Source organism: Prunus avium, chromosome 5, assembly GCF_965620075.1.
Source record: "Prunus avium chromosome 5, drPruAviu1.hap1.1, whole genome shotgun sequence".
Lineage (NCBI taxonomy): Eukaryota > Viridiplantae > Streptophyta > Magnoliopsida > Rosales > Rosaceae > Prunus > Prunus avium.
The window spans coordinates 4450001-4470523 of record NC_142288.1 but is presented as its reverse complement, the minus strand read 5'-3'; the positions used below and the strand labels follow the sequence as shown (position 1 = coordinate 4470523).

The window sequence follows — 20523 nt, the reverse complement described above, 5'->3', positions numbered from 1 at the left end:
TATGATGTTACCCAAGTTTTGGGCTCGATCCGAAATCCATAGGTGTTCCAAATTGGACAATTCAAGTTCAACGGCAGTTCGTTCCTAATTGGAGTGGTTAGTTTATTCCATACTTCTAGCCATTGGATTTCACCCAAAACTCACCAATTGACTCCTCCCACCATATTATCATGTTGCCCAAGTTTTGGGCTCGATCCGAAATCAATAGGTGTGAGAAATTGGACAATTCAAGTTCAACGGCAGTTCGTTCCTAATTGGAGTGGTTGGTGTATTCCATACTTCTAGCGATTGGATTTCTCTCAAAACTCACCAAATGACTCCTCCCACCGTATTACGATGTTGCCCAAGTTTTGGGCTCGATCTGAAATCAATAGGTCTGAGAAATTGGACAATTCAAGTTCAATGGCAGTTCGTTCCTAATTGGAGTGCTTGGTGTATTCCGTACTTCTAGCGATTGGATTTCACCCAAAACTCACCAAATGACTCCTCCCACCATATTATCATGTTGCCCAAGTTTTGGGCTCGAACCGAAATCAATAGGTGTTCCAAACTGGACAATTCAAGTTCGACGGCAGTTCGTTCCTAATTGGAGTGGTTGGTGTATTCCATACTTCTAGCGATTGGATTTCACTCAAAACTCACCAAATGAGTCCTCCCACCATATTGTGACGTTGCCCAAGTTTGGGGCTCGATCCGAAATCAATAGGTGTGAGAAATTGGACAATTCAAGTTCAACGGCAGTTCGTTCCTAATTGGAGTGGTTGGTGTATTCCATACTTCTAGAGATTGGATTTCACTCAAAACTCACCAAATGACTCCTCCCACCATATTATCATATTGCCCAAGTTTGGGTCTCGAACCGAAATCAATAGGTGTGAGAAATTGGACAATTCAAGTTCGACGGCAGTTCGTTCCTAATTGGAGTGGTTGGTGAATTCCATACTTCTAGCGATAGGATTTCACTCAAAACTCACCAAATGACTCCTCCCACCATATCATGATGTTGCCCAAGTTTGGGGCTCGATCCGAAATCAATAGGTGTGAGAAATTGGACAATTCAAGTTCAACGGCAGTTCGTTCCAAATTGGAGTGGTCGGTGTATTCCACACTTCTAGCGATTGGATTTCACTCAAAACTCACCAAATGACTCATCCCACCATATTATGAAGTTGCCCAAGTTTTGGGCCCGATCCGAAATCAATAGGTGTGAGAAATTGGACAATTCAAGTTCAATGGCAGTTCGTTCCTAGTTGTAGTGGTTGGTGTACTCCATACTTCTAGCGATTGAATTTCACTCAAAACTCACCAAATGACTCCTCCCACCATATTATGATGTTGCCCAAGTTTCGGGCTCGATCCGAAATCAACAGGTGTGAGAAATTGGACAATTCAAGTTCAACGGCAGTTCGTTCCTAGTTGTAGTGGTTGGTGTACTCCACACTTCTAGCGATTCGATCTCTCTCAAAACTCACCAAATGACTCCTCCCACCATATTGTGACGTTGCCCAAGTTTTGGGCTCGATCCGAAATCAATAGGTGTGAGAAATTGGACAATTCAAGTTCAACGGCAGTTCGTTCCTAATTGGAGTGGTTGGTGTATTCCATACTACTAGCGATTGGATTTCACTCAAAACTCACCAAATGACTCCTCCCACCATATTATCATGTTGCCCAAGTTTGGGGCTCGAACCGAAATCAATAGGTGTGAGAAATTGGACAATTCAAGTTCAACGGCAGTTCGTTCCTAGTTGTAGTGGTTGGTGTACTCCACACTTCTAGCGATTCGATTTCTCTCAAAACTCACCAAATGACTCCTCCCACCATATTGTGATGTTGCCCAAGTTTTGGGCTCGATCCGAAATCAATTGGTGTGAGAAATTGGACAATTCAAGTTCAACGGCAGTTCGTTCCTAATTGGAGTGGTTGGTGTATTCCATACTACTAGCGATTGGATTTCACTCAAAACTCACCAAATGACTACTCCCACCATATTATGATGTTACCCAAGTTTTGGGCTCGATCCGAAATCCATAGGTGTTCCAAATTGGACAATTCAAGTTCAACGGCAGTTCGTTCCTAATTGGAGTGGTTAGTTTATTCCATACTTCTAGCCATTGGATTTCACCCAAAACTCACCAATTGACTCCTCCCACCATATTATCATGTTGCCCAAGTTTTGGGCTCGATCCGAAATCAATAGGTGTGAGAAATTGGACAATTCAAGTTCAACGGCAGTTCGTTCCTAATTGGAGTGGTTGGTGTATTCCATACTTCTAGCGATTGGATTTCTCTCAAAACTCACCAAATGACTCCTCCCACCGTATTACGATGTTGCCCAAGTTTTGGGCTCGATCTGAAATCAATAGGTCTGAGAAATTGGACAATTCAAGTTCAATGGCAGTTCGTTCCTAATTGGAGTGCTTGGTGTATTCCGTACTTCTAGCGATTGGATTTCACCCAAAACTCACCAAATGACTCCTCCCACCATATTATCATGTTGCCCAAGTTTTGGGCTCGAACCGAAATCAATAGGTGTTCCAAACTGGACAATTCAAGTTCGACGGCAGTTCGTTCCTAATTGGAGTGGTTGGTGTATTCCATACTTCTAGCGATTGGATTTCACTCAAAACTCACCAAATGAGTCCTCCCACCATATTGTGACGTTGCCCAAGTTTGGGGCTCGATCCGAAATCAATAGGTGTGAGAAATTGGACAATTCAAGTTCAACGGCAGTTCGTTCCTAATTGGAGTGGTTGGTGTATTCCATACTTCTAGAGATTGGATTTCACTCAAAACTCACCAAATGACTCCTCCCACCATATTATCATATTGCCCAAGTTTGGGTCTCGAACCGAAATCAATAGGTGTGAGAAATTGGACAATTCAAGTTCGACGGCAGTTCGTTCCTAATTGGAGTGGTTGGTGAATTCCATACTTCTAGCGATAGGATTTCACTCAAAACTCACCAAATGACTCCTCCCACCATATTATGATGTTGCCCAAGTTTTGGGCTCGATCCCAAATCAATAGGTGTTCCAAATTTGACAATTCAAGTTCAACGGCAGTTCGTTCCTAATTGGAGTGGTTAGTTTATTCCATACTTCTAGCGATTGGATTTCACTCAAAACTCACCAAATGACTACGCCCACCATATGATGATGTTTCCCAAGTTTTGGGCTCGATCCCAAATCAATAGGTGTGAGAAATTGGTCAATTTAATTTGAACGACAGTTCGTCCCTAATTGGAGTGGTTGGTGTATTCCGTACTTCTAGCGATTAGATTTCACTCAAAACTCACAAAATGACTCCTCCCACCATATTATGATGTTGCCCAAGTTTTGGGCTCGATCCGAAATCAATAGGTGTGAGAAATTGGACAATTCAAGTTCAACGGCAGTTCGTTCCTAATTGGAGTCGTTAGTTTATTCCATACTTCTAGCGATTGGATTTCACTCAAAACTCACCAAATGACTCCTCCCACCATATTATGATCTTGCCCAAGTTTTGGGCTTGATCTGAAATCAATAGGTGTTCCAAATTTGACAATTCAAGTTCAACGGCAGTTCGTTCCTAATTGGAGTGGTTGGTGTATTCCACACTTCTAGCGATTGGATTTCACTCAAAACTCACCAAATGACTCCTCCCACCATATTATGATGTTGCCCAAGTTTTGGGCTCGATCCGAAATCAATAGGTGTTCGAAATTGGACAATTCAAGTTCAACGGCAGTTCGTTCCTAATTGGAGTGGTTGGTGAATTCCATACTTCTTGCGATTGGATTTCACTCAAAACTCCCCAAATGACTCCTCCCACCATATTATGATGTTGCCCAAGTTTTGGGCTCGATCCGAAATCTATAGGTGTGAGAAATTGGACAATTCAAGTTCAACGGCAGTTCGTTCCTAATTAGAGTGGTTGGTGTATTCCATACTTCTAGCGATTGGAGTTCACTCAAAACTCACCAAATGACTCATCCCAGATATTATGATGTTGCCCAAGTTTTGGGCTCGATCCGAAATCAATAGGTGTTCCAAATTGGACAATTCAAGTTCAACGGCAGTTCGTTCCTAATTGGAGTGGTTGCTGTATTCCATACTTCTTGCGATTGGATTTCACTCAAAACACACCGAATGACTCCTCCCACCATATTATGATGTTGCCCAAGTTTTGGGCTCGATTCGAAATCAATAGGTGTTCCAAATTTGACAATTCAAGTTCAACGGCAGTTCGTTCCTAATTGGAGTGGTTAGTTTATTCCATACTTCTAGCGATTGGATTTCACTCAAAACTCACCAAATGACTACGCCCACCATATTATGATCTTGCCCAAGTTTTGGGCTTGATCTGAAATCAATAGGTGTTCCAAATTTGACAATTCAAGTTCAACGGCAGTTCGTTCCTAATTGGAGTGGTTGGTGTATTCCACACTTCTAGCGATTGGATTTCACTCAAAACTCACCAAATGACTCCTCCCACCATATTATCATATTGCCCAAGTTTGGGTCTCGAACCGAAATCAATAGGTGTGAGAAATTGGACAATTCAAGTTCGACGGCAGTTCGTTCCTAATTGGAGTGGTTGGTGAATTCCATACTTCTAGCGATAGGATTTCACTCAAAACTCACCAAATGACTCCTCCCACCATATTATGATGTTGCCCAAGTTTTGGGCTCGATCCCAAATCAATAGGTGTTCCAAATTTGACAATTCAAGTTCAACGGCAGTTCGTTCCTAATTGGAGTGGTTAGTTTATTCCATACTTCTAGCGATTGGATTTCACTCAAAACTCACCAAATGACTACGCCCACCATATGATGATGTTTCCCAAGTTTTGGGCTCGATCCCAAATCAATAGGTGTGAGAAATTGGTCAATTTAATTTGAACGACAGTTCGTCCCTAATTGGAGTGGTTGGTGTATTCCGTACTTCTAGCGATTGGATTTCACTCAAAACTCACAAAATGACTCCTCCCACCATATTATGATGTTGCCCAAGTTTTGGGCTCGATCCGAAATCAATAGGTGTGAGAAATTGGACAATTCAAGTTCAACGGCAGTTCGTTCCTAATTGGAGTCGTTAGTTTATTCCATACTTCTAGCGATTGGATTTCACTCAAAACTCACCAAATGACTCCTCCCACCATATTATGATCTTGCCCAAGTTTTGGGCTTGATCTGAAATCAATAGGTGTTCCAAATTTGACAATTCAAGTTCAACGGCAGTTCGTTCCTAATTGGAGTGGTTGGTGTATTCCACACTTCTAGCGATTGGATTTCACTCAAAACTCACCAAATGACTCCTCCCACCATATTATGATGTTGCCCAAGTTTTGGGCTCGATCCGAAATCAATAGGTGTTCGAAATTGGACAATTCAAGTTCTACGGCAGTTCGTTCCTAATTGGAGTGGTTGGTGAATTCCATACTTCTAGCGATTGGATTTCACTCAAAACTCACCAAATGACTCCTCCCACCATATTATGATGTTGCCCAAGTTTTGGGCTCGACCCGAAATCAATAGGTGTGAGAAATTGGTCAATTCAATTTCAACAGCATTTCGTTCCTAATTGGAGTGGTTGGTGTATTCCATACATCTAGCGATTGGATTTCACTCAAAACTCACCAAATGACTCCACCCACCATATTATGATGTTGCCAAAGTTTTGGGCTCGATCCGAAATCAATAGGTGTTCCAAATTGGACAATTCAAGTTCAACGGCAGTTCGTTCCTAATTGGAGTGGTTGCTGTATTCCATACTTCTTGCGATTGGATTTCACTCAAAACACACCGAATGACTCCTCCCACCATATTATGATGTTGCCCAAGTTTTGGGCTCGATTCGAAATCAATAGGTGTTCCAAATTTGACAATTCAAGTTCAACGGCAGTTCGTTCCTAATTGGAGTGGTTAGTTTATTCCATACTTCTAGCGATTGGATTTCACTCAAAACTCACCAAATGACTACGCCCACCATATGATGATGTTGCCCAAGTTTTGGGCTCGATCCCAAATCAATAGGTGTGAGAAATTGGTCAATTTAATTTGAACGACAGTTCGTCCCTAATTGGAGTGGTTGGTGTATTCCGTACTTCTAGCGATTGGATTTCACTCAAAACTCACAAAATGACTCCTCCCACCATATTATGATGTTGCCCAAGTTTTGGGCTCGATCCGAAATCAATAGGTGTGAGAAATTGGACAATTCAAGTTCAACGGCAGTTCGTTCCTAATTGGAGTGGTTGGTGTATTCCATACTTCTAGCGATTGGATTTCACTCAAAACTCACCAAATGACTCCTCCCACGATATTATGATGTTGCCCAAGTTTTGGGCTCGATCCGAAATCAATAGGTGTGAGAAATTGGGAAATTCAAGTTCAACGGCAGTTCGTTCCTAATTGGAGTGGTTGGTGTATTCCATACTTCTAGCGATTGGATTTCACTCAAAACTCACCAATTGACTCCTCCCACCATATTATGATGTTGCCCAAGTTTTGGGCTCGATCCGAAATCAATAGGTGTTCCAAACTGGGCAATTCAAGTTCAACGGCAGTTCGTTCCTAATTGGAGTGGTTGGTGTATTCCATACTTCTAGCGATTGGATTTCACTCAAAACTCACCAAATGACACCTCCCACCATATTATGATGTTGCCCAAGTTTTGGCTTCGAACCGAAATCAATAGGTGTGAGAAATTGGACAATTCAAGTTCCTAGTTGGAGTGGTTGGTGTATTCCATACTTCTAGCGATTGGATTTCACTCCAAACTCACCAAATGACTCCTCCCACCATATTATCATGTTGCCCAAGTTTTGGGCTCGATCCGAAATCAATAGGTGTGAGAAATTGGACAATTCAAGTTCGACGGCAGTTCGTTCCTAATTGGAGTGGTTGGTGTATTCCATACTTCTAGCGATTGGATTTCTCTCAAAACTCACCAAATGACTCCTCCCACCATGTTATGATGTTGCCCAAGTTTTTGGCTCGATCCGAAATCAATAGGTGTGAGAAATTGGACAATTAAAGTTCAACGGCAGTTCGTTCCTAATTGGAGTGGTTGGTGTATTCCATACTTCTAGCGATTGGATTTCTCTCAAAACTCACCAAATGACTCCTCCCACCATATTATGATGTTGCCCAAGTTTTGGGCTCGATCTGAAATCAACAGGTGTGAGAAATTGGACAATTCAAGTTCAACAGCAGTTCGTTCCTAATTGGAGTGGTTGGTGTATTCCAAACTTCTAGCAATTGGATTTCACTCAAAACTCACCAATTGACTCCTCCCACCATATTATCATGTTGCCCAAGTTTTGGGCTCGATCCGAAATCAGAAGGTGTGAGAAATTGGACAATTCAAGTTCAACGGCAGTTCGTTCCTAATTGGAGTCGTTAGTTTATTCCATACTTCTAGCGATTGGATTTCACTCAAAACTCACCAAATGACTCCTCCCACCATATTATGATCTTGCCCAAGTTTTGGGCTCGATCTGAAATCAATAGGTGTTCCAAATTTGACAATTCAAGTTCAACGGCAGTTCGTTCCTAATTGGAGTGGTTGGTGTATTCCACAGTTCTAGCGATTGGATTTCACTCAAAACTCACCAAATGACTCCTCCCACCATATTATGATGTTGCCCAAGTTTTGGGCTCGATCCGAAATCAATAGGTGTTCGAAATTGGACAATTCAAGTTCAACGGCAGTTCCTTCCTAATTGGAGTGGTTGGTGAATTCCATACTTCTTGCGATTGGATTTCACTCAAAACTCACCAAATGACTCCTCCCACCATATTATGATGTTGCCCAAGTTTTGGGCTCGATCCGAAATCTATAGGTGTGAGAAATTGGACAATTCAAGTTCAACGGCAGTTCGTTCCTAATTAGAGTGGTTGGTGTATTCCATACTTCTAGCGATTGGAGTTCACTCAAAACTCACCAAATGACTCCTCCCAGATATTATGATGTTGCCCAAGTTTTGGGCTCGATCCGAAATCAACAGGTGTTCGAAATTGGACAATTCAAGTTCAACGGCAGTTCGTTCCTAATTGGAGTGGTTGGTGAATTCCATACTTCTAGCGATTGGATTTCACTCAAAACTCACCAAATGACTCCTCCCACCATATTATGATGTTGCCCAAGTTTTGGGCTCGACCCGAAATCAATAGGTGTGAGAAATTGGTCAATTCAATTTCAACAGCATTTCGTTCCTAATTGGAGTGGTTGGTGTATTCCATACGTCTAGCGATTGGATTTCACTCAAAACTCACCAAATGACTCCTCCCACCATATTATGATGTTGCCAAAGTTTTGGGCTCGATCCGAAATCAATAGGTGTTCCAAATTGGACAATTCAAGTTCAACGGCAGTTCGTTCCTAATTGGAGTGGTTGCTGTATTCCATACTTCTTGCGATTGGATTTCACTCAAAACACACCGAATGACTCCTCCCACCATATTATGATGTTGCCCAAGTTTTGGGCTCGATTCGAAATCAATAGGTGTTCCAAATTGGACAATTCAAATTCAACGGTAGTTCGTTCCTAATTGGAGTGGTTGGTGTATTCCGTACTTCTAGCGATTGGATTTCACTCAAAACTCGCCAAATGACTCCTCCCACCATATTATGATGTTGCCCAAGTTTTGGGCTCGATCCGAAATCAATAGGTGTTCCAAATTGGACAATTCAAGTTCAACGGCAGTTCCTTCCTAATTGGAGTGGTTGGTGTATTCCATACTTCTAGCGATTGGATTTCCCTTAAAACTCACCAAATCACTCCTCCCACCATATTATGCTGTTGCCCAAGATTTGGGCTCGATCCGAAACTGTTAAGCTCATAATTTCATACATATACATGCCCAATTTACTTACTTCTTTTGCTTAGTTTCTTATAATTTTGAGTTATTTGCCTCCCTTTGTGTGTTTTGTAGGCCAAAAGAGCAAGAGAGCATAATTCATGCAATTCATGCATGTTAAGGCCTAATTTGGATGAAGAGAAGAAGAGCTTAAAGACAAACTCATTTTGGCTACAGCCCCCTGCCAGTCCAGTTCCGTAGGTCATATTGCAAGCTTCGTTTCAGCAACCTACATAGCTCGGATGAGGCAACAGTCTTCATGAAAGTTGTTCCAATGGGTGTGTACTATAACATATCCAAAATTCAGCCCCATTGGATAAATCTGGAGTCCGTCACCTAGCAAACACAGAACCATGCTCAGGATGGATTTTGTCAGCGAGCAAACTGAGTTAGCAATTTGTTTCGGCCTTAACTTCCTCCTCCGAGCTTGGATTGGGCCAATACTTGTGTGGTTGGATCATACACATTCTGAACTTCACAATGGACATCTTAAAGTCTTCATTTGATTCAGCCTAGCCCAAGTTGTAAGCCCTTGAAGTTGCTGGTCATGCTGACCTTAGGATGAGCTGGTTGGAAGCTTGGTCATGGTGAGCTAGGCATGAGCTATTGTAGCTGGTTGGAGGCTTGGTCATGGTGACATGAAGATGAGCTAGGGCTGCTGGTGGGATTTATTGCTGAAGTGCATCAACCAATTCAGATTTTATAATGCAAGTGTTGTATGCATTAGTGAAGTGCATCAACCAATTCATCTTTTATAATGCAAGTGTTGTATGCATTAGCCATATTGAATTCAGATTTATCACTCCCCTCTCCCTATAAATACCACATCCATTCCACATTCAAGACACAACAAATCCTGAGATTCACAACCCCCACAATTCACTCCAACCATCCTCAAACACTCTCACAATCCCAAACACTCCAACAATCACCAAAACAACTCCAGCAAACTTCTATTCCATTTCCCTACGAATTTCATCTTCCTTAGCCATCACCACTCACTCAAACTCATCCCAAATCACCTCCATATCCTTCATACATCTTTCTAGAAGTGGGGAAGCTCTTGGAGAAGCATTAGAAGTGGAGAAGCACTTGGAGAAGCCTTGGACACCACAAGAACTTCAGAAAAAGGGTTTTTCTACTCTTATTGCATTCATTATGTTTTCTCATTTCTGTTCAAGTCTCTTTTCCATTATGAGTAGCTAAATCCATAACTAGGGCTTCGATGTAACCTAACATGAATATTCTGGGTTTATAAGTTTGGAGTTTCAAGTTTGATTCATGATTCATGTTCTTATTCATTATGCTTATAAGTTAACATGCTTGTTTGAATGATTGATCACCATTAGAACTTGTTTGTTAACTATCTTGGTTTGAATTAAGAGTATACACCATGCTTTAATTCGAATTGAACTATGAATAGGAAGAGTATGTATGGACATTCGACAACAGGGATTAGATACATACTTGGTTGTTTAAAATGTTCTTCTATGCTTAATGGGTTCCTAATGCTTAATTTTAGGTTAGACAACAAATGATCAAATTAGGGAATTAGGAACACAAGGTTAGGACCAAACACCATGGCCTAATCATACTTTAGCTAGAATCAATCTTTGAATCTGAATTAGACTTGTTACTTGAATCTTTATAACCCAGAATTGAATTGTTATGGTGAATCGAATGCCCTAGTCTCCAAACCTGTGTTTTAACTTTCAAAACCACCCTTTGTTACTTTTGTTTACTTGCTTTCCGTTGCAATTTCAGTTTGTTCATTTCTTTCTATAATCACAAGCATTCTCACTTCAAAGTTCATTTTAATCTTGCTGCATTTGTTTTCAAACTCACTCTTGCTTTAAATTCTGTTTTAGATTTAACTTCCTAACTTCTTGAATTTGGTAATCTAAAGTACATAACTAATTTGAACTTCTCAGTCTTCGTGGGTACGACCTCGTACTTGTCTTGCTATACTACTAATTGCCCCGTACAATTGCGAGTTAACATATTATTAACAACAGAAACCAATAGGTGTTCCAGATTGGACAATTCAAGTTCAACGGCAGTTCGTTCCTAATTGGAGTGGTTGGTGTATTCCGTACTTCTAGCGATTGGATTTTACTCAAAACTCACCAAATGACTCCTCCCACCATATTATGATGTTGCCCAAGTTTTGGGCTCGATCTGAAATCAACAGGTGTGAGAAATTGGACAATTCAAGTTCAACAGCAGTTCGTTCCTAATTGGAGTGGTTGGTGTATTCCAAACTTCTAGCAATTGGATTTCACTCAAAACTCACCAATTGACTCCTCCCACCATATTATCTTGTTGCCCAAGTTTTGGGCTCGATCCGAAATCAGAAGGTGTGAGAAATTGGACAATTCAAGTTCAACGGCAGTTCGTTCCTAATTGGAGTCGTTAGTTTATTCCATACTTCTAGCGATTGGATTTCACTCAAAACTCACCAAATGACTCCTCCCACCATATTATGATCTTGCCCAAGTTTTGGGCTCGATCTGAAATCAATAGGTGTTCCAAATTTGACAATTCAAGTTCAACAGCAGTTCGTTCCTAATTGGAGTGGTTGGTGTATTCCACACTTCTAGCGATTGGATTTCACTCAAAACTCACCAAATGACTCCTCCCACCATATTATGATGTTGCCCAAGTTGTGGGCTCGATCCGAAATCAATAGGTGTTCGAAATTGGACAATTCAAGTTCAACGGCAGTTCGTTCCTAATTGGAGTGGTTGGTGAATTCCATACTTCTTGCGATTGGATTTCACTCAAAACTCACCAAATGACTCCTCCCACCATATTATGATGTTGCCCAAGTTTTGGGCTCGATCCGAAATCTATAGGTGTGAGAAATTGGACAATTCAAGTTCAACGGCAGTTCGTTCCTAATTAGAGTGGTTGGTGTATTCCATACTTCTAGCGATTGGAGTTCACTCAAAACTCACCAAATGACTCCTCCCAGATATTATGATGTTGCCCAAGTTTTGGGCTCGATCCGAAATCAATAGTTGTTCGAAATTGGACAATTCAAGTTCAACGACAGTTCGTTCCTAATTGGAGTGGTTGGTGAATTCCATACTTCTAGCGATTGGATTTCACTCAAAACTCACCAAATGACTCCTCCCACCATATTATGATGTTGCCCAAGTTTTGGGCTCCACCCGAAATCAATAGGTGTGAGAAATTGGTCAATTCAATTTCAACAGCATTTCGTTCCTAATTGGAGTGGTTGGTGTATTCCATACGTCTAGCGATTGGATTTCACTCAAAACTCACCAAATGACTCCTCCCAACATATTATTGTTGCGTCGATTCAGCTGCACCAAAATGGATTCAGCTGCATCCTCAACTTGTGATACTCGCAAGTGCACGAGCCGTTTGGTAGTATAGCATATGTAAGTGCGAGGGCGATCCCACGAGGATTGGTGATTGAATGATCCAATTGATTTCCCCTACATAAAACAGAAATGAAAAAGAAAATAAATAAAACAAGAAAAAAAACTAAATAACTCAAGCAAATAATTTCCCAAGTTCAATTAGATTAACGGATTGATTCTAGCTAAAGTATGATTAAGCCATGGTGTTTTGTCATAACCTTGTGTTCCTAATTCCCTAATTTGATCATTTGTTGTCTAACCTAAAACTAAGCATTAGGAACCCATTAAGCATAGAAGAACAATTTAAACAACCAAGCATGTATCTAATCCCTGTTGTCGAATGTCCATACATACTCTTCCTATTCATAGTTCAATTCGAATTAAAGCATGGTGTCTACTCTTAATTCAAACCAAGATAGCTAACATGCAAGCCTAAATGGTGATCAATCATTCAAACTAGCATATTAACTTATAAGCATAATGAATAAGAACAAAAACCATAATTGAAACTTGGAAACTAATTAAACTTGAATACTTAAGAAAGAATGTACATTACAAATAAAATTAAAGTAGAACTTGAAAACTTGAAGGAAAATTTAGAAAAATCAATTTGTTACAACAATTGACAACTTGAAAGGAAACTAAGAGAATTTGAGGGAGAGAAGGGAAGGGAGCTCTAGAGAAGTGTTTGAGAGCTCCCCCCCTTGGGGTGTGTTTTGAAGCTTGAAGGCTTCTCTATTTATAGGGCTAAGAGGGAGGAACAACATGATGAAATCCAACACCACAATTCCTCTTTTAATACAACCCATAACTCACACTTCATCTTGTCTATGTTAGTGTGGTTGGAATCAATCTCATCCCATACTTCTTTTGCTGCACCTCAAGCTTTCTTCACATGGGATCAAAGGTGATCAATTGTGGCTGCCTTTGCTGCCAACCCATGTGGTCTTCTTTTGGTTGTTGAACAAAAACGAGTCTTCTGAACCAGACTTGGTGTAGGAAGGCCAAAGGTTTCAAAACTTATCCAATGGGGCTCAAATTGGGATATGTTATAGTGGACACCCATTGGAACAACGTTTATGAAGAAAGTATACCCATCGGAACAGTAGAAGTATGCGTTTTGGGCCTTGCAATTTGGCTGCCGAACAGAGACTGGAATTGACTTCATTTCATTTATGCTTTACATGCATGCACATGCTTTCTCTATAATAACTCCAGCATGTACCAACTTGATCCTTTAGACTTTCATAGCTGGAATGCCTCCCCACTTCACTCATTATGTTGGATCCAAAGTCAGTTGCAGCATGGGTGAGGCACATGGCTTAAAGGAGGAGACAAGGCTCAAAGCTGGCAGCTGCAAATCCTCCTGAGCATGGTTCAGTGTTGGACGGGCTAAGGACTCCACATATGTTCACTTGGGCTGAATTTTGGATATGTTATACTAGACACCCAATTGAACAACTTCTATGAAGAATATCTCCTCATCCGAGTTGTGCAGATTGCCGAAATGAGACCTGCAAGGTGACTTACGAAACTGGACTGACAAGGAGTGTGGCCCAACTTTGGTTTTGTCTTTAAGCTCTTGCTCTTTGCCAATCAGCCCTTAACATGCATGGATTGCATCAAATGTGATCTCTTGCTATCGTAACCTACAAAACACACAAATAGAGGTAAGTGACTCAAAATAAAGAGAAACTAAGCAAAATCACCAAGTAAAGAAGGCAAGCAAGTGTATGAAATTATTGACTTATCAAAACAGAAAATGGATTAAAAGCACAAGTTGAACTCAATAACATAACCAAATCATAAGCTAGAAGGGTACAAAATGATATACAATTATGAACCGATCAATTATGATGATGCCCAAGTTTTGGGCTCGATCCGAAATCAATAGGTGTTCCAAATTGGACAATTCAAGTTCAATGGCAGTTCGTTCCTAATTCGAGTGGTTCGTGTATTCCATACTTCTTGCGATTGGATTTCACTCAAAACTCACCAAATGACTCCTCCCACCATATTATGATGTTCCCCAAGTTTTGGGCTCGATCCGAAATCAATAGGTGTTCCAAATTGGACAATTCAAGTTCAACGGCAGTTCGTTCCTAATTGGAGTGGTTGGTGTATTCCATACTTCTAGCGATTGGATTTCACTCAACACTCACCAAATGACTCCTCCCACCATATTATGATGTTGCCCAAGTTTTGGGCTCGATCCGAAATCAATAGGTGTGAGAAATTGGACAATTCAAGTTCAACGGTAGTTCGTTCCTAATTGGAGTGGTTGGTGTATTCCACACTTCTAGCGATTGGATTTCTCTCAAAACTCACCAAATGACTCATCCCACCATATTATGACTTTGCCCAAGTTTTGGGCTCGATCCGAAATCAATAGGTGTGAGAAATTGGACAATTCAAGTTCAACGGCAGTTCGTTCCTAATTGGAGTGGTTGGTGTATTCCATACTTCTAGCATTTGGATTTCATTCAAAACTCACCAAATGACTCCTCCCACCATATTATGATGTTGCCCAAGTTTGGGGCTCGATCCGAAATTAATAGGTGTGAGAAATTGGACAATTCAAGTTCAACGGCAGTTCGTTCCTAATTGGAGTGGTTGGTGTATTCCATACATCTAGCCATTGGATTTCACTCAAAACTCACCAAATGACTCCTCCCACCATATTATGATGTTGCCCAAGTTTTGGGCTCGATCCGAAATCAATAGGTGTTCCAAATTGGACAATTCAAGTTCAACGGCAGTTCGTTCCTAATTGGAGTGGTTGGTGTATTCCATACTTCTAGCGATTGGATTTCACTCAAAACTCTCCAAATGACTCCTCCCACCATATTATGATGTTGCACAAGTTTAGGGTTTGATCCGAAATCAATAGGTATTAGAAATTGGACAATTCAAGTTCAACGGCAGTTCGTTCCTAATGGGAGTGGTTGGTGTATTCCATACTTCTAGCGATTGGATTTCCCTCAAAACTCACCAAATGACTCCTCCCACCATATTATGATGTTGCCCAAGGTTTGGGCTTGATCCGAAATCAATAGGTGTTCCAAATTGGACAATTCAATTTCAACGGCAGTTCGTTCCTAATTGGAGTGGTTGGTGTATTCCATACTTCTAGCGATTGGATTTCACTCAAAACTAACCAAATGACTCCTCCCACCATATGATGATGTTGCCCAAGTTTTGGGCCCGATCCGAAATCAATAGGTGTTCCAAATTGGACAATTCAATTTCAACGGCAGTTCGTTCCTAATTGGAGTGGTTGGTGTATTCCAAACCTCTAGCGATTGGATTTCACTCAAAACCCACCAAATGACTCCTCCCACCATATTACGATGTTGCCCAAGTTTGGGGCTCGAGCCAAAATCAATAGGAGTTCCAAATTGGACAATTCAAGTTCAACGGCAGTTCGTTCCTAATTGGAGTGGTTGGTGTATTCCATACTTCTAGCGATTGGATTTCACTCAAAACTCACCAAATGACTCCTCCCACCATATTACGATGTTGCCCAAGTTTCGGGCTCGATCCAAAATTAATATGTTTTCCAAATTGGACAATTTAAATTCAACGGCTGTTCGTTCCTAATTGGAGTGGTTGGTGTATTCCATACTTCTAGCGATTGGATTTCACTCAAAACTCACCAAATGACTCCTCCCACCATATTATGATGTTGCCCAAGTTTTGGGCTCGATCCGAAATCAATAGGTGTGAGAAATTGGACAATTCAAGTTCAACGGCAGTTCGTTCCTAATTGGAGTGGTTGGTGTATTCCATACTTCTAGCGATTGGATTTCACTCAAAACTCACCAAATGACTCCTCCCACCATATTATGATTTTGCCCAAGTTTGGGGCTCGATCCGAGATCAATAGGTGTGAGAAATTGGACAATTCAAGTTCGACCGCAGTTCGTTCCTAATTGGAGTGGTTGGTGTATTCCATACTTCTAGCGATTGGATTTCACTCAAAACTAAACAAATGACTCCTCCCACCATATTATGATGTTGCCCAAGTTTTGGGCTCGATCCGAAATCAATAGGTGTGAGAAATTGGACAATTCAAGTTCAACGGCAGTTCGTTCCTAATTAGAGTGGCTGGTGTATTCCATACTTCTAGCGTTTGGATTTCAGTCAAAACTAACCACATGACTCCTCCCACCATATTATGATGTTGCCCAAGTTTTGGGCTCGATCCGAAATCAATAGGTGTTCCAAATTGGACAATTCAATTTCAACGGCAGTTCGTTCCTAATTGGAGTGGTTGGTGTATTCCATACTTCTAGCGATTGGATTTCACTCAAAACTCACCAAATGACTCCTCCCACCATATTATGATGTTGCCCAAGTTTTTGATAGTTTGTTGCTAATGGTACAAGTTATGCTTAGAATACTTCTAAAGGAAATTAAAAAGAGCTTTAATTATTTTGAACAAAGGAAAATATTTTGTGGATCAAATTATTAAGAGTTGCATGCTTATGTTAAAAGTGGAAACCCAATGCCTTAGTGTTTTAATCAATTAAATTTTCTTTAAATCAAATCTTGCATAAATCAACCTCTCAATCACACTTGTTCTTTTTCATCTCTGTTATTTTCTTTACACTGCTCTCTGTGGATACGACACTCGGACTTCCGAGCTACACTACTATACGACACCTCCCTTGGGTTTTGCAAAGTGGTGCGAACAAATTGGCGCCGTTGCCGGGGAGCGGCTGGTCAAAGAGTACAGAGATCCCCTTGGTCAGAGGTTTGCTGGTTATGTGAAATTCTTCACATATGGTACACTCTTTCCAACTTTCATCTTATTGTTAATAATTTTTTTTTTTTTAATTTTTTGTTTTATTTTATTTTTGTTTTTGTTTTTTTATATATTTATTTATTTACTTTATGCGACCTAGAGATCATCTAGGAAGGTTTGTCAAAAAGTCTGAAACTGTTAATTTAGAACATTCTGCTTCAACTTCTTCAACTGAAATATTCAACAAATCTGAAAGCATGGCAGCAATTGTGAATGATGAACAAGAAATTGCGAATAATGAACAAGAAATTGCGAATAATGAACAAATGGTTAATGCTCAGATTGTGAATGATGAAATAAGAGAAGTAGTTGCACCTAGAACTTTAGATACATTTTTGCATCCTATTCGTGCACCAAAACCTTCATGCATCATGTTTCCACCTAACATGCCAAATTATGATTTCAAACCTGGAATGATTCAACTGCTTCCCATTTTTCATGGCATGGAAAGTGAAAATCCTTATGTGCATGTTAGGGAATTTGAAGAGGCTATTGGCACTTTTTACAATGTTCAACTTGATAGGATTAATTTCATAAGGTTGAAATTTTTTCCTTTTTCCTTAAAAGAAAAGGCTAAAAGTTGGTTGTATTCATTAAGGGCTAGATCCATAGGTTCTTGGGGGGAAATGACTCAAGCATTTTTTAACAAATATTTTCCAAATCACAAGACAATTGCTCTTAAGAAAAGAATCTCAAATTTCTCTCAAAAAGAAAATGAAACTTTGTACCAAACTTGGGAAAAATTTAAAGAGCTTTTGAATTTGTGCCCACACCATGGCTTTGAAAACTGGCGTCTTGCTAGTTATATCTATGAGGGACTTCTCCCTCGTGATCGCCAATTTGTTGAGTCTATGTGTAATGGAAATTTTATGCAAAAAGACCCTGATGATGCCCTAGAATTTTTGGATGAAATTGCTGAAAAAGCTCATCAATGGACTGTCCCCAGTCTAGTTGAAACCACTGATCGTTCAAGAATTGTCACATCTTCTACTAATAAAGGAATTTACCAATTAAAAGAAGAAGATGATTGGAAATTAAAATTTGAGGTTTTGACTAAAGAGATAGCTGCTTTGAAAACGGAAAAATCAAATTTGCCTCAACCTGTTTTTCAAGCTGATGTTAATCAAGTATGTGATTCTTGTTATGAGATTGGTCATACTGTTAAAAACTGCCCAATTTTTCAGGAAATGAAAGGAGCTTATGAGGAGCGTTGTGCTACTGTTGGAAACTTCAAACAACAGTATTCTCCTTTTTCCAACACTTACAATCCAGCAACAAGGAATCATCCAAACTTTCGTTGGAGCAATGATTCACAACCTCAGGTAAGTGATAGAAATTCTTTCAATCATCAGTTTCCTGCAACTAATACATTTAATGCTAGACCTTCTTTGAGCGATACTCTTCAAGCATTTATGCAGGAACAACAGAAGCAAAATCAAAGGTATGATACCTTGTTTGGTCAAATGGTTGAAGAAAATAAAGAAATTAAAAGCCAAATTTCTAAATTGACAAATTCTTTTGCAATAAATGAAAAAGGAAAATTTCCTTCTCAAACTCAACCAAATCCAAAGAATGTTAATTCGTGTGAAACCTCAATTGAACATGCTAAGTCTGTCATTGCTCTTAGAAGTGGTAAAATAATTGATAACACACCTTCACCGAAGGAAGTTGAAAAATCTAAGAATAATGATAAACTTAACATGTCCAACTTGAATGAATCAAATGAATATCATTTTCCTGCTCCTTTTCCTCAAGCTTTAAATCCTCCAAAGAAATTGAATCAAAATTCTGAAATTTTGGATGTCTTTAAAGAAGTCAAAGTTAATATTCCTTTGTTAGATGCTATTAAACAGATCCCTTCATATGCTAAATTTTTAAAAGATCTGTGCACATTTAAAAGAAAGCATCAGGTGAAGAAAACAGCATTTTTGACTGAACATGTGAGTGCATTATTGCAACATAAGGTCCCTCCTAAATACAAAGATCCAGGAAGTCCTACTCTTTCATGTGTAATTGGAAAAAATTACATCAATTGTGCTTTGCTTGATTTGGGGGCTAGTGTAAATTTATTGCCATATTCAGTATATTTGCAGTTAGGTCTTGGTGAATTGAAGCCCACAACAATGAAGTTGCAACTTGCTGATCGTTCTGTACGAGTGCCGAGAGGGGTAATTGAGGATGTGTTGGTCCAAGTGGACAAATTTTACTACCCTGTTGACTTTGTTGTTTTAGATACACAACCTGTTTTGCATTCTGAAAATGAAATTCCTGTCATTTTAGGGCGTCCCTTCCTTGCTACATGTGACGCACACATTAGTTGCAGAAGTGGGGTAATGAAACTCAGTTTTGGTAACATGACATTGGAAATTAACATTTTTAATGTTTTCAGGCGACCTTATGAAGATGATGATTGTGCAGTGGTGAACTTGATTGAAGCTCTTGTGCAAGATCAATTTGAGAAGACCAGTATTTCTGAACCTTTAGAGGATCTTTTATTGAATTCTAAAGAATCTGAATTACTTGAGGATCCGGAAATTGCTTATCTTAATTCATTATTTAATTCCTTGCAGGTTGATAAATGGACGCCAAGGTTTGAGAAGCTTCCACCTCGGAAGGAAAAGACATTGCCATCAAATGTGGAAGTTCCTAATCTAGAATTGAAGCCTTTACCCATGGGACTTAAACATGCATTCTTGGGGGCCAACAACACTTTTCCAGTGGTAATATCTTCTGAACTTGACTCTTTGCAAGAAGGTAAGTTACTTAATGTGTTGAATTCTCATAGATCTGCCATTGGTTGGACTCTTGCTGACATTAAGGGAATTAGTCCTCTTGTTTGTACTCATAAAATATTTTTAGAGGATGAAGCCAAGTCTTCCAGGGAGGCACAGCGTAGGTTAAACCCAATCATGAAAGATGTTGTTAAAACTGAGGTGTTGAAATTAATAGATGCAGGTATTATTTATTCCATCTCTGATAGTAAATGGGTAAGTCCTACTCAAGTTGTACCTAAGAAATCTGGCATAACTGTGGTTAAAAATGATAAGAATGAATTGATACCTACTAGAGTTGTTTCAAGTTGGCGCATGTGCATTGATTATAGAAAGCTAAATTCTGCAACTAGAAAAGACCATTTCCCTTTACCTTTTATTGATCAAATCTTAGAAAGGGTAGCCGGTCATGAATTTTATTGTTTCCTAGATGGATACTCAGGCTATTATCAAATTGAAATTGCCATTGAAGATCAAGAAAAAACTACTTTTACATGTCCTTTTGGTACTTTTGCTTTTCGTAGAATGCCTTTCGGATTATGTAATGCTCCTGCTACTTTTCAAAGATGCATGATCAGTATTTTCAGTGATATGGTTGAGCAATTTCTTGAAGTTTTCATGGATGATATATCTGTTTTCGGTGATTCTTTTGATAATTGCTTGAGTAATTTGGAAAAAGTATTGGTTCGATGCCAGGAGAAAAACTTTGT

The 20523-nt window shown here is 39.8% G+C and overlaps 1 protein-coding gene and 1 non-coding gene across 2 annotated transcripts in view; one reads left to right on the top strand and one right to left on the bottom strand.

Moving 5' to 3' along the window:
• Positions 1-17716: 17716 nt before the first annotated feature.
• On the bottom strand, positions 17717-17823 carry LOC148294225 (small nucleolar RNA R71). The gene has a single exon (XR_015836147.1). It is a non-coding gene; the product is annotated as a small nucleolar RNA R71 (small nucleolar RNA).
• A 919-nt stretch (positions 17824-18742) lies between these two features.
• Positions 18743-20523, top strand: part of LOC148294224 (uncharacterized) — a 3815-nt gene continuing 2034 nt past the window's right edge. The window contains exon 1 of the mRNA XM_088253331.1: positions 18743-19796. Coding sequence (XP_088109457.1) covers positions 18743-19796 — 1054 coding nt within the window. The remainder of the gene's footprint in view (positions 19797-20523) is intronic.